The sequence below is a fragment of the Sinocyclocheilus grahami genome, unplaced genomic scaffold, assembly GCF_001515645.1.
Source record: "Sinocyclocheilus grahami isolate Dianchi unplaced genomic scaffold, SAMN03320097.WGS_v1.1 scaffold586.1, whole genome shotgun sequence".
NCBI lineage: Eukaryota > Metazoa > Chordata > Actinopteri > Cypriniformes > Cyprinidae > Sinocyclocheilus > Sinocyclocheilus grahami.
In genome coordinates, this window is record NW_015505765.1 from 78,103 (window position 1) to 93,349 (window position 15,247).

The following is a 15,247-nucleotide window of genomic DNA, read 5'->3' on the forward strand; positions in this document are numbered from 1 at the left end:
CTGTACACACGTACAGTGAGTCCAAAAGTCTGAGAGAACCAGTAAAAATACTTATAAACATATAAAAATAAAAAAATATTTTAGAATGGCAATAATCAGCCTTTTGAGTTAAAAGTGTCTTTTTGTTTATTCAAGTTTTTTAGAAAATTTCTTAAGTTTTAAATTTCTTTAAAACCAGCAGTACTAGAGTGGCATAAAGTTTTTTGTTTTTTTGGGGGGTTGTTTCTAAAATTGAGCGTGGAACAAATAAAATAAGCTTCAAATGACATTACTGCAGAATTTTAAACATTAATACTAAATACTAAATAACTTTTCACTATTTTAGTGACCTATGATATTATAATAAGCTGAATATCAAAGTTTTCTTTTTGTCTATTTGTTAATGAGGGATTTGTGGAGACATTAAAGTTTATGATATTTATTTAGATTTATGGAGGAAAAATTATAGTTTTTGTTTTTCATTTTAGATATCTTTGCTATTAAAACTATTAAAATAATTAAATTTTATTTCGTATTGTTGCTATTAAAACATATCCTTAAATAAAATATGGGTAATTAAATATTTAGATATTGACATACCAATGGTCTGTCTTTAGATATTCAATTACCCAAATAAATGGCCAAATAGAATACTTTATTTAATATTTTATATTATTGACATTTTAAAATATATATGGGTTAGGATGGCCACTTTGAATTATTTTATATTTTGTGCTACATCAAAATTTGCTAATTTTTAAATCTATTTCTCTTAATACATTGGCAGCATGAATCTTTTCCCATTCTACCCTATATAAAAAGAATCTCTCCTGAATAGGCACTGTTATTTTAGCTTTGTACCACGTTCATCCTGTAGCAGGAGCCAAGAAAAAGAAGAGGAACAAATAGATACAGTATGTGTTCAGCAAGAGTTAGAGAAAGCACAAAGACTTGTTCTCGGACTTCGCTTCTAAATCGTTGTGAATGTAGTTTGAGATTGAGATTGCTCTGGAAAGCATAACAACAGATAAAAGGAAGTGAAGACACTTGCACTCTTTATCAGGTTGTCGGGTTGAGTCTGCTGGCGGCGTGTTTCTGTCCAGTCACACAAAATCTGTGGGAAAATAATCTGTCAAAACAGAGCGCTGGGTCTCATTACTGTTCATTCAAACTCCTTCCAGAACATCATTACCTTGTAATGCTAAATGGATGTGAGAAAAATAAAAGCTGTGTTACCATGTACCGGCCACTTCCTGGCATCCTGGACACATTAAGAATTAATGAGCTCCTTGTCATGTCCTTTCTTTGAACTACAGATCCTTTGCATACATTCAAATAATACACACCTTATAACTATAAGAAAGACAGCTTTTTAGATATTTTTTTCACATTTTGAAATGAATTAAAAGACAACTGCATGGACAGCAGAGAGCTGAATTCCTTCTCTCTGCTGAAGTGCACCACCCAATGGAGAGGCGCATCAGTCGAGTGCAGATGGAGCGTATGATTGTCCTGCACATCTGTGGTTTAAAGGCAGAGAGAGGGGGAGACTCTTACAGCAGATGAGCGGTGATCCTGGTCCTTGACTCTGTGTGTGTTCTTTCAGGTGAAGCGCTTTTGGCCCACTTACTGACGTACACGAGTAATGATAGTGTCAGTGGACTCGGCTGGTCGCTGGCTTCATTCTATCGCTCCATACTTCCCATATACATCTCCCCCTTGCTCTGTTTCCAACTAAACTCATTTCACGCCTCTTCGGTTCATGATGTTTTTACACTGTGAAACTAAATTCAGATTCTAATTTCTCAACACATTTTGGAAAATATTTGTGATATTTTACTAATGGTACACTTCTAAATAATATTGTCAAAAACAATTTAGTTGGTTATTGTGAGAATGCATGAGTGTGAATTTGAATTGAATTGGTCAGGCAACACAGGAAACTTAGACTTAAAGAATTTAATTTAAATGCATGATGATAACATTCTGAGAAATGAATTGTTGTTTTGCATAGGTCCATACATTGAAGTGAATTTATTAAATATAATGTTATATACATATGTACTCTACCGTTCAAAATAGTTGGGATTATTATGTTTTTTTTATTGTTTTTGAAAGATGTCTCTTATGCTCACCAAGGCTGCATTTATATGTTGAAAAATACCGTAAGAACAGTAATATTGTGCAATATTACAACAATTTTAAATAACTTCTTTCTATTTTAATATATTTTAAAAATGTAACTTATTTCTGTGATGGCTGAAGTTAAACTCCCAGCAGCCATTACAGTCTTCAATGTCACATGAACCCTCAGAATTCACTCAAATACGATTTAGTGCTCAAGAAACATTTCCTATTTTCATCAGCACACACACACACACACACACACAATAACATTCTGAGAAATGAATTGTTGTTTTGCATAGGTCCATACATTGAAGTGAATTTATTAAATATAATGTTATATACATATGTACACTACCGTTCAAAATAGTTGGGGTTATTATGATTTTTTTATTGTTTTTGAAAGATGTCTCTTATGCTCACCAAGGCTGCATTTATCTGTGGAAAAATACCGTAAGAACAGTAATATTGTGCAATATTACAACAATTTTAAATAACTTCTTTCTATTTTAATATATTTTAAAAATGTAACTTATTTCTGTGATGGCTGAAGTTAAACTTCCAGCAGCCATTACAGTCTTCAATGTCACATGAACCCTCAGAATTCACTCAAATACGATTTAGTGCTCAAGAAACATTTCCTATTTTCATCAGCACACACACACACACACACACACAACAACAAAAACAATAACAAACAAACAAAAAGCATCTGTGATGCTCAATTTTCATTGAACAAAGTTCAAAAGAACAATTTATTTGAAATATAATTTTTGGTAATATTATAAATGTTTTTACTGACACCCTAAACCTTTGAAAAGTAGTGTTTATGAATCTACAGTATATTTACATTTCTACAGTTGATATTATAAACAAATCTGTCTTGTTGCTTTACTCTTCAAATGTTTAATTATTATTCACGTTAAGCTATCTTGAAGAACTTTCTATTTCTAGTTAAAAATACAATTTCTGTTTCCTGTTTTCTACCACACTTTAAATTCAATTAAAATTTGGGAACTGAATAAAAAAGGCATTATCTATTCAATTTTGAACTATTTTCATTCAAAGTGACAAGCACATAAACATCACCATTACCACTATTCAGCAAATCTGACTGAATCGAGACAATTAAAACATTTTTTATCACATTTCGCCACTATTAAGTTTGTAATATTTCACAATAGCCAACTCTCAATAACTATTTTATAATGTACAGCCATGTTCAAATAAATTCTCAATGTATCCAGAAATCACTTGCAAATCGGTTACGCAGTAAAAATGCTGTCAGTGTAAAACAACGCATCTCTTATGCATGCGGTGTGAAACAGGCCTCAGGGTATAAGAGAGAGGGGGAGCATTTGTGGATGAGGAATCCAAAGTGTGTGTATGTGTTTGATGGCTGTTGGCCAGGTCCAGTAGAGTAATGGAGCAATTGATTGCTGATTGACCCCAGTGTCACTAAGGACACTTCTTCCTGTTCAGCCACTGTATTACTTTTATTTTGATTAAGGCCACACAAACCCAGACCCACAACCATCACCCACAATATGACATATAAAAGGAGCACAATGAGAGTACGAGACTAAAGAGTAATGGTATAGTCTTTAGCCTGTAGTTGAGACGGCAAGAGTCACAAACAAGCAAGGCTTGAACTGACCTGTTCTGAAGAACTACAGCTGATAGAGTTAGTGGGGAGAACAGAAAAACACATGTGATCAAGGGTGCAAACACAGCAGACTTGTGTGGAGAACTGAACAGATGGATCAGAGTGAATCAGCGAAAACACAACCTCTTTCTGAAGGTCACTGCAGGTCAGTTAGTGCCTGTAAAACAAAGAGTGAGGAGTGAAGGACAGGCTGACAGATACATGAATCTCAGTCATTTCATAATTCTACTATAATATGATGACCACACTTCCTCTCCAAAGATGTTGATAAAATAATATTGGCACATTTTTTGCTTATTTTTATTTTGAAAAGACTCAAGTACCTACAGTACCACCAGTACCCTACAGCCATAAGCCAACATACACTCTTAAAAATAAAGGTGCTTCAAAAGGTTCTTCAAGCGATGCCATAGAAGAACCATTTTTGGTTCCACAAAGAACCATTCAGTCAAAGGTTCTTTAAAGAATCATCTCTTTCTTACCTTTCTATAATCTGAAGAACCTTCTTTCGCCACAAAGAACCTTTTGTGAAACAGAAAGGTTCTTCAGATGTTAAAGGTTCTTTATGGAACCATTTAGACAAAAAGGTTCTTCTATGGCATCGTGAAGCACCTTTATTTTTAAGAGTGTATGTGACCCTGGCTGTGAAAACCCAGCTAAAGTCATTTTTTGTGATTCACTGTTTTCTACACAAAATCATCCTTAAAGAACATTATGTGAAAATGTAATTGCAATTATATCTTTAATATTGACTGAGTAAGACCATGTCAAAAATGTTAATCATAGTGAAATTAATGGCTGAAATCAAACTTTGATGCTTGTTATCTCATAATTAGATTTTGAGACTTTAGCCTGGACTTCACAGAATGGGTTACATATTACTAATAGAGTGCACTGAGAGGATGGTAAACCAAGAGGATAGATAAGGAGAGCAGACTTTATTCAGGGTAGATGCCATATTTATGAATAAAAACAAGGCAGCATGGGATAAATGTATAGATTAATGTATAATACTGTTGTGTCAATCATTCAGCCGATGGAAATATGCATTTATAAAATATTTCCTAGTAAAATTCAAAGAAATGTGTTGTGAAAAATATATGACTGTACTATCTATATGTCTATGCCTCACAGTCTCCATTCATGTATTAAATATAGTGTCTATCCTGACTACTAGGTCTACTGGATTTGAACCAACAATGTCTGAATGAGCACCACCATTACTTCTCAAAAAAATGTTTCCCAGAATTTCCAGTTTATTGTCATTCAGTGTGTACACAGAAGTATAATTCCCCCCAGGTGAAAAGTTTTATGAAATGAGACATTTAGAGCCATTTGCTTGTGCCTTATTTTATTTTATTTTATAGGACCATTGTTCACCCCAACCCAAAGCCAGAGGGAGTTCCACGTCTGCACTGTTTAGCTGCAGGCTGTCAAGGTGGGACATGACTGACAGGAGCTCTTTCCACACACTAATTGGCAGAGTGGGAAAGTCTGAAAAAATTCAATCTTCTGGTATTTCATCGTTCCGTTTTCATAATCAGGCACGGTTCAACATTAGGAGCCATTTGTTTGTCTGTTTGTTTATTTATTTGTTTATTTTCGGGTGCACGGAGAAAAAAAACGGAGGAAAAAATCGCTTGCGTTGCAGATTTTCTCCCTGTGATAGCATGTTTTTCGCTTTGTCTATTCAGCACACAGCGTGTCAGCGCGAGTGTGCGTGCAGGCGCGCGCGTTTGTGTGTGTGACAGCCGGTTTGCAGCGGCGAAGGGTCGCTCACTCACCATCTGTAAATTGCTTTTTTTCAGCAGGTCTGTGCTGCGCCCTGGCTCCGCTCGCTGTGTGGAGGGAGCCGTTCCGCAGTAATGAGTTTGTCGGCGTTTGGGGATCGCGCACGGTGCGCGCCCTGGGTCACTAATTCAATCCTGAGAGCGTTCTAAATAATTATTAATACCGGCTAAGCGTTAATAGAACTTCATAGGCGATTCATCAAGCTGTCGATTTATTTTATGGGTTGCGACATTTTGTGTCTGTGATTTCAAACACGTCCTATAAACGTGGCCAGCGTACAGACCTCTAGAGGGGAGGCTTTTTATTGCAACCTATCGAAAATGACCATTGTGAATCCAATTGTTAATTTAGCTTTCCATTTGACAGCCAATATAACGCATGATGGCATAGGCCTACAGATTGCTTGCTTGATTCTTGCTATATTCTTTGAAATAATTTCAGCATATAGGCCCACATTTGATGCTAAGCGTTAATAGAACTTCATAGGCGATTCATCAAGCTGTCGATTTATTTTAGGGGTTGCGACATTTTGTGTCTGTGATTTCAAACACGTCCTATAAACGTGGCCAGCGTACAGACCTCTAGAGGGGAGGCTTTTTATTGCAACCTATCGAAAATGACCATTGTGAATCCAATTGTTAATTTAGCTTTCCATTTGACAGCCAATATAACGCATGATGGCATAGGCCTACAGATTGCTTGCTTGATTCTTGCTATATTCTTTGAAATAATTTCAGCATATAGGCCCACATTTGAGGTTTATGCAAGTGCACACACAATGTACACATTTCCAAAGTGCCCTCGTGAGTGTGTAAAGTGCATTGTGTGTGTGAGAATGTGCGTCTGCCTCTCTTGTAAGCTGAGCCATAGAGACGCTGACTACAGGGGAATCTCATCGGCAATGCAGCCTAGAAGCCAAAGAACACACTACCTCTTCCTCTCACTCTCTCTTCCTACTTGCCTCCGTCTCTTCTCCCCTCTTTCATTAAATGCACCTTGGCCTATGGCTGCCACCATGCAAGATCAAACGTGTGCCTTTTGGTACCATGCATCCGTCTTAAATGTACTGTCGCTGAAAAACTGAAAAACATTTTAAGGAGACAAAAAATAGGCATTGTCCGTATTCATAATATTCCAGTTCACTTGTGCATGTTCACAGATGTTATTAAATAAATTCAAGTAAATACACACCTGTTATTAAGACAAAACACAGTGTGTGTGTGTGTGTGTGTGTGTGTGTGTCAGTCTGGTACATGGTTGAGAAGAAGTGATGGCTGTCACACACAGTGTCTCCTCTGACACAGCAGAAATGAGAGGAAGTTGGGAAGAAGAGTGGGGGATGGGTTTGAGGGCATGCTGAGATTGAGCTTCAGTCTGGGACGCTGCCTAAGCTGAACGAGGACAGACAGCATCTCAATGGCCACCTCTTTCACTAACCAAACGTGTCCTGTTGTGTGCATAACACAGAAACATGACAAATGTCAAGTTTAGCTACTCAGTGTGTCACCCAAGCTGAATTTCCATTTGAGAAAGATACATGCCGGCCCTCCCGTCTTCTACTTTTAATAGTAAAAAGTAAAAAAGCATCAGTGTCAGTTATACAGTAGCAATGCCTGCACAAAAAGTCAGCGGCAAACAAAAATGCTCCTCTGGGCTGGTCAAAAAGAAGAAAGATATAAAACTTGTGGTATTAATAGTCAAGTGTCTCTAACCTTTACTTTTAGATGCTTGAAGAAAATAAACTTCTGTATTTAACTACTGTAGAACAATATCATTTTGTATTTACACATTGCAGAAAAAAAAGTGTCTTAGGAAAGAAAGTAAGGGTTATTCTTTTAAATCAATCAATTGAAGTTCTAAGAGAGACAAACTATTCCTGTATGATTTGGTCAAATATTCCAAACAACTCTCGTCAGAGAAATTTTCTCCTTTTTGTAACTTGCCAAATAGATCTGCTACGCTTTGCCTGTTTACAAGACAAACAAGATGCACATAAACAACACAATTGGGATGGTGAACCCCATGTTTCCCCCTTGGTTTACTTACGGAAGCATACAACACACTAGACCAACCAAGTCACACATACAAGAATACAGGTCTCGTTATTTCCAACAAAACCTTTAGCTGATGGATTATTTAAATTGTATTAAAAAGGACCAATTATTGTAAAAAATGACACTGCACAGAGAACAGGGAAAGGGCATTACTGGTCAAAGCAGAGAGTTATACTGACATTTTGGTTACAGCACTGTGTAAAAAATTTAGAACATTTGGGATTTCCATTATTCTTAATATGCTGGGCGAAATAGCTCATAAGTGGCAGGTATGAGGGAGAGCAAGTAATGCAACATTACGGCCACTGAAACATAATGAATGAACTTCAAGTCATGCCAGTGAAAATGTTGGACTTTAATATTAAGACAAAAAAAAGTGAAAATGTTTTCTTTCTCTCTCAAATTTTAAAGCATTTTCTTTGCTCTTTTCTTCAGTGTGAATTAATGGTTCTTTAAAGGAGAGAAGACATCATGTGTGATGGGTAGGCTACAATGCTTTACAGATTCTCATGTGATGTACGAAAAAAGAACCCATATCATGCCTATAAATTGATGTATTATATCTGAAATCATCTGAGCCTTTGAAAGTAGGTTGCCTCTGACACACAAGTATTGATCAATGATCAAAAATGCCAGAAGCAGAAGAGGTCAAGTGAAACACTGAGGGACTAACCATCCAGTTTAGCCTTTGATACAACAACAGGTGCAGAGGCCAGAACACTTCAACAAAAACTAAAGTTCAGCCACCAACAGGCTGTTTTTTCATCTTCACACAGAGAACGAGAGCCTGCGAGAGGCTGCAACAGCCTGGGAAAAGAAACCCGAAATTAGAAGATGAGGACTCTCACGTTAATCTTCTCAAACTAATCTTGTGCAGTCTTTTTCAAAGCATTTAGTATTAGAAAGCCGTTTATTATGGCATAATAATAATACACGTTAAGGAAAATTTGGTGTAATGTAATTGGGAGCAAGGGGAAATTAATAGGAAGATTAGTCAGTGATCAGAACAGTAGGCTACCTTCGCGAAGTCTGGATAACCTTAAAAACGCGGCTCAAACTATTACAATAAATGAGAGCTTAATATTTGCCATTAAAAAATAATAATATATATATATATATATATAATTTATTATCATTTTAAATTATCGTTTTATTACTCGGGTAAACTAAAATGTGATCACGACGTACCACAAAAACTCTTTTAATTATCATCGATCAAAAGACGAACATGTAGTGTCAATCAAAATTAATTTCTTCTTACTGGTCCAAATATGAAACGTTTGCGAGCAATAATAAGAAGAATATCAAGAACAACACGAAGAATATACGAATAAAATCACCCTGTTTACTCGTTTGTGTAGCTACGTATCTTTCGACTTTCATCTAAATAATTTCTTTTCAAACATTTGTGTAAACAAAACGTTTTAGGCTAATGTTATAAACGAATGCCACTGTACCAAGCATTTATGAACTTGTGTTTATTTTACGATGATAAAATAAATCTTTATGCCACATTAGTAGGCTATTAAACCTCCATAGTTCATAGAATTAAAATGAATTATTGAAATTAATGTTTGAAAACGTAACCAGATATAATAACAGATTGAACTTTTGAAATAGTACGATTCGTGTGCCACATGCGCAATGAGGCACGGTGTTTTATATAAGACACAAATCGTTATTTCTGGCACTTTTTATTATTTTCATTTCATCTGTCATTTAAGTCTAATAGATGTCATTGGAAAAACTGAATCTTGATTTTCGTATAACAATGGATCACATATTTTAGCCATGAAAAGACACTTGTTGAGTGACTGGAAAAGAGGCTGATGCATTTGACAGGAGTTTTTATTAAACATTATGAAAACAAGATTCTGAACAACATTCCATTTCGAAACATTTTGGTTTGGACTTACGGACACGTAAGGACATTTATAATTTCGATAAATATATAGAAATTATAGGCTATGTACAGTTTTTTTTTCTTTTTTCCCATTTTATTTCTTTTTTTACATAAGACAGCACACATGACAGCACATGTGGTTATGTAACCTCAAGCCGCTGTGCCTCAAATTAGACCAATAGCCAGAGAGATTGCTTCATAACGAACAGTATCATAATTCATAATTTAAACGAAATAAATTAATCAATGTTAACAGTGGTTTTCAGGTGAGATATCAAGCAGATACTAACCCAGGTAAAGGATCATACTTGGAGACCTTATTTTAGGAGTCTGGCCGATAGATCTGTTAGGAAACTAAGCATACACAGGTCGGAAAGAATTTGAAAACTGACTTAAGACAATTTACGTGCATTAGATAATCCACTTTGGCAACTTCTTCATTTAGCCTGAACAAGATGGGCTATATTTCAAGCTCAAATGCGCATGATTAATTATAGCAAAGTTTGCACACAAACCCTCTAGTATTGTTGAATTATATCTACCTGTAGTGTAATTCAGTATGGTCGGAAGCCTATTATCATCACAATATTGTAATGCAAAACAATAGGCAACTGCTTTATACAGAGTAGGCTATGCTACAGTTTTATTATGTCATAAAAAGTTAAAACAACCCTTCTTGGCCAACGAACGACGGTTGTCATATATTTGAAGTCAACAGTTTTATGTCGTTCATCATTCCGGTTATTAAGACATATATATACATACATATATATATATATATATACGTTCTTAGTTATTTTTGATATCCATATCTAACCAGTTTTCTACACCTTCATTTATTTTGAAGTACAAAATTCACATAATCAGAGCTTCTGTTAATTGCTTTCGAATTTGGTGCATAGAATATTAGCAGCAATTAAAGTCCTTGTGTTTATATGCACTTTAGATCGACTAACTATGTCCACCATAACAGCAATTCGATTAACACAGAGGAAAAGAAATGTTATATAAATCCCAATTCTTCGAATCGTAGTGCAGTAGGCTTCCTTTGAAATTGTACATATTCAATAGGATGAGAATATCTTTGTCATTTGCATGCTACTACATACAAACATCGTATTAAGACGTTTTAAATAATCAAGCAAAAAGGACTTTTTAAAAAGAAAGTGAAATTAACACACCATTTGACCTATACATATGTACAAGTGGGAATAAATAACTCTGGCTCAGTTCGGTGTTTTTTTTTTCTTTGTTCTTCTTCTGTACTTTTAAACAATAGAAATGCAAGAACGGATTGCATGTGATTTCGCAGGTACGCATGAGTTCCTTCACATAGGCTACAGGGTTTGTGTCGAGCAGAAGAAACGGAAAAAAAAGAGAAGAGAGAGTGGTTAAGGGCCATGCTTTTCATCCAAGTGCTGTATGAGGAAGAGAGAGTAAGGACCTGGCGCGTTTTGGAGTACCGTACATGTCCCGCATGCAGGATTGGTGGGGTAATGCAGACTTGAGCAATGCTCGAGGGCCCTCAAAGTTCATAAGTCCCCTCAACCTCAGTTCATGACTGAGAAAAGTCAAGGATGTATTGCTATCTCCCTTTCTTGCTTCTAAGTGTTTTAATATTAGCATTGTTCCTTACAAAGTCCCTTCACAGAGTGAAGTTTCGTTTCCAGTATGTTCTCATCGCCATTAAGACTCGTCAATCCGTTAAAACCAAAAAATAAAAAAGATTAAGAAAGCGGCTGTATGTCTTTAAACATGTCGGACTTTGCAGTTAGCATACAACTTAAAAAAACAACAACAAAAAAACACGAATTTACAGAATCCAAAACTGATGGGTCTTTGGAGGTTATGCGTGATCCCATATTTAGAGCGGATGTGTTATGAAGTAGAAGGGTCCGTGCAGTATCTGTGGAAGATAATCCTAACATTACACTAACCTTAAGACTTTTATGGTACAGTAATATATGTACACAAATAATGAGTGAAGACTTTAAATATGTCGCTGTAATGTTAGACTACACTCTTAAAAATAAAGGTTCTTCAGTGTTTCCTTTCAGCACTTTTAAGTTCGGCAAAGGACTTGACTTGCTTGTCAATAACCATTTTGGCGGTAAAAGTGGATATTCTTTGGAAAAGAAAAAGTGCTGGATGTTACATTACGGATTCTCTAGATTTACATGATTGGGTTTTGGGTTCTTTAAAGCACCATTACATAGATGTTTCTCTAGAGTCCTTAAAAACAAAATATTTATTTAAAAACGTAAAAAGATGGCATCAGACCTTTATTTTCAAGAGTGTATGTTCTAAAGTGGACACTGAGTAGGTTATTTAAGATAAGAACTGCAAATAAAATTCACACACTGAAAATCATAAAAATGAAGGTTTAAAAAAACGAATATGTTGGTGCGGAAAAAGTCTTTAACAAGAATCACTCTCACATGAAGAATTCCGTGGAAGAGGTTTTGCCGTGAGTGCCGTTGGACGGGTCCCGAGTGTTGCCGCCGCCGTTAAAGGTTCGGCTCGCGAGCTTCTCGTACTTCTCCTTGTACAGGTCCCGCTCTTTGATCAGACGCGCCACGTCTTGCTTGAGTTGCTCCACCTGGCTCTGAAGCGTGCACTTTTCGCTCTCGAGCATGTGGCGCTGCTGCACGCGCTTGTAGCGGCACGACTGTGCATAGCCGCGGTTCTTCAGGGTTCGCCGTTTCTGCTTGAGACGGATCACCTCTTCTTTGCCGAAGCCTCTCAGTTGCCGGTTGAGCTCGCGCACCGTCATGCTCACCAGCTGCTCGTCCGAGAAGCGGTCCTCGAGGTGCGCGTGGTGGTGATGGTGGTGGTGGTGCACCGGGTGGTGATGCCCGTTCGTGGCCGTCGAGAGGTCTTCTCCGATGTACTGCTGACCACGATATCCCTCGTAGGGCTGGTGGTGATGGTGGTGGTGGTGCGCGTTACCGATAAGCGCTTCCACCGCGTCCTCGGGCGTCAGGTTGAGGGCCTCTGGACTGATGTGATGCTGGTAGTTGGGAATCCAGTAGAGATCTTCCAGCTGCGGCTTGCCCGAGGAGCCTTGGTTGTTGTTGTTGTTGCCGCTGTTGTTGTTGTTGTTGTTGCCGACGCAATTTTCGAGGTTCTGCCCAGGCTGCGATCCGGGACTGGGGGCACAGAAACTGGGCGAGGAAGGCACCGAGGAGCAGGGTGTGCTGATTGGGGTGGAGGATAGCGAGCCCGGGGGCAGGCGGTGGCAATAGCGGTCGGCCTCCGGAGGCTCTTTCTTGACTTCAAACTTCATGAGGTCGAAGTCGTTGACATATTCAATAGCCAGGGGGCTGTTGGGCAAATCTGCGCTCATGGCGAGATCGGTGGCCATGTCAGTCCATGCGACGACACCAACCCTAACAGCCAAAGCGACACGCGTGGGTTTCGCTGGGATTATGATGAAAACGACTGAAGATGAGTGCCCAGTGTTTAATACATAAGCACGAGCTTCTATTAATAGTGCAGCGAGATATACTTATGCCCATGCATGTGAATGTACTTCTACAAATGCCAGTTTGCCTCTTGTTGGCAACTTCTCCCAGGTCAAATTCACGCGTTAATATCACTGGCCAGGGCGGCAGAAACTTGAGACTCGTGCATTCAAAACCACCAACCTGACTCGTCCTGCTTCACCGCGTTAAAGCTGACATGTGCTTTGAGAGAAATCGTCCTTTGAGTAACAGAGATTTCAAATATCCTTCTTCACCTCCGTGTTTGAAGTTCCGTCTAACCGGAGGCAATCAAGTTTAAGCGTTCATGCGAAGAAAGCGAGAGCTTTCGTCGCATGTCCCAGAAGAGTCCTTCACACAACGAACGCACGCCCGTCAAGTTCAGAAAACGTCCGACTTTACCTCGAAGTCCAAAGGAATGATGCTGCTCCTGCTGCTGCTTTTTTACACAGGGACCGCAACAATGTGCGTGACAAATCTCAGCGTAACGTTAAGTTCCTCCGGTGGGACGCTCCGACGGAATTCTGGCTGCTTAAACTCACCTCCCTCCGCTGTCACTTTTAAAGTTACATGGACTGCTGTCACCGTTGCTTTTCGTTTACGGCTAGAGCTTATTTTTGCACCGTTGTCCACCGCTGACACGCAGTATCACTGAAGCGCTGAAAGGGGCAATGTACCACTTTATACACATGGCCCATCTGAGCGTCCCACCCAGAGAACGGAAAGGACCAATGGGAGGAGGCGTAGCAGTAGACATGCATACTCCTACAGCGACGCCTCTATGTGGCAGCTGAGCCGAACGCGCAGCAGCTGACAGGGGCTTAAACAGGTGTTCTTCCCGCCCCCTAGCGACGCCTCCCCTGCAACCGCACGTGGAAAGGCAATAGCCCAGCTTGTCTTACTTAGAAAATGTTTATTTAGAACAGAGCAAACACTTCTTAAACGTTATATGCAATGCAAACGCTTTAGGGATAACTTGCACGTTTATAAACGGATAACTTACACGTTTATAAAACGGATTGCACGCGTAATTTTCACGACCAATTGAATTCTATATTTGATAGACATACATGATTAAAAAAAATGATCATATCGTTAAATTGACTTATTTTTCACTTCAAAACTAAAAGTCAGTCTTATGAGAAATTGCAATAGGCCTACAATGAAAGCAGCATGAATACACATCGACTGAATTCACTATTAGGAAGGGCAATTATGACGCAATAACACAGTGTTTGCACTTTTAGCACTCTGCTAAGTTATTTCTCATTTTAAAATGTAAATGTGATTCAATAAACTCCAGTGCCATTCAGAGCAATATTAAACTAATTATGCATCACATTTCCTTTCACAACAATTAGGCTATTTATTAACAATTAATTATTTGCTATCATTTATTTATTAATTTATCAAAAGCGAGACATCCTTAAAATCCAGGAGATAGCTATGACATAGGATAATTCTTCTACAAAAACCCTACTGTGTTTGGACAGACCGTTTAAAGTTCAAATTGATTAGATAATTATGTATTAAACTGCATATTTCCTCAATGTGCCGTAACCCCGTGAACAGTCATTCAGTGTATTGATCTGATAGGATAACACACGCGCAACTTTCCTCCCCGCTTATGACCTATAGGCGGTGACGGACTCAATAACGCGTGATCATGCAATAAAATCAATCCACATTTACGCCGGATAGGGAAAAATGCGCAATTTGTGCGGGTGAGTTAATTATGATCCGCCTCGCCAGTGCCAGCCACGCTCCGGATTTCTTTCGCAATTAACCTCTAATTGCATCCCGACTCATCTGCGCGGATCGACAAATAATTAAGCCCCACGCAGCGCGCGCCTTCATCACCACAGCATATGTCTTAATCAGAGGAGCCAGTCTCGCGCTGAAGGAAGTACCCAAAGATGAGGGTCAGTCTAGCACCCTATGCGAGGCCGGGTCCTTATTGCAGTGTAAGGACACCGAGGAATGTAGATCCATACAAAAATGTTTGAAATGTTATTATAGTGCTTTGTTAAAAATAAAAGAGACAGAAAGACACAAGGAGAGACACTTAAAGGAATAGTTCAACTAAAATGAAAATGTACTCACCCTCAGACCATCCGACATGTAGATATGTTTGTCTTCATAGGATCAGATCTGAGGAATTTAGCATAACACCACTTGCTCAGCAATGGATCCTCTGCAGTGAATGGGTGCCGTCAGAATAAGAGTCAAAACAGCTGATACATGCAGG

At 38.3% G+C, this 15,247-nt stretch overlaps 1 protein-coding gene across 1 annotated transcript; it reads right to left on the reverse strand.

Moving 5' to 3' along the window:
• Positions 1-10,339: 10,339 nt before the first annotated feature.
• On the reverse strand, positions 10,340-13,631 carry LOC107556987 (transcription factor MafA-like). Its single transcript, XM_016240267.1, has one exon. The coding sequence runs from the start codon at positions 12,879-12,881 to the stop codon at positions 11,952-11,954; it is 930 nt and encodes a 309-aa protein (XP_016095753.1). The 5' UTR covers positions 12,882-13,631; the 3' UTR covers positions 10,340-11,951.
• Positions 13,632-15,247: the final 1,616 nt, after the last annotated feature.

Coding starts and splice junctions, on each gene's coding strand:
- LOC107556987 (XM_016240267.1), bottom strand. CDS start 12,881: ATGGCCACCGATCTCGCCATGAGCGCAGATTTGCCCAACAGCCCCCTG.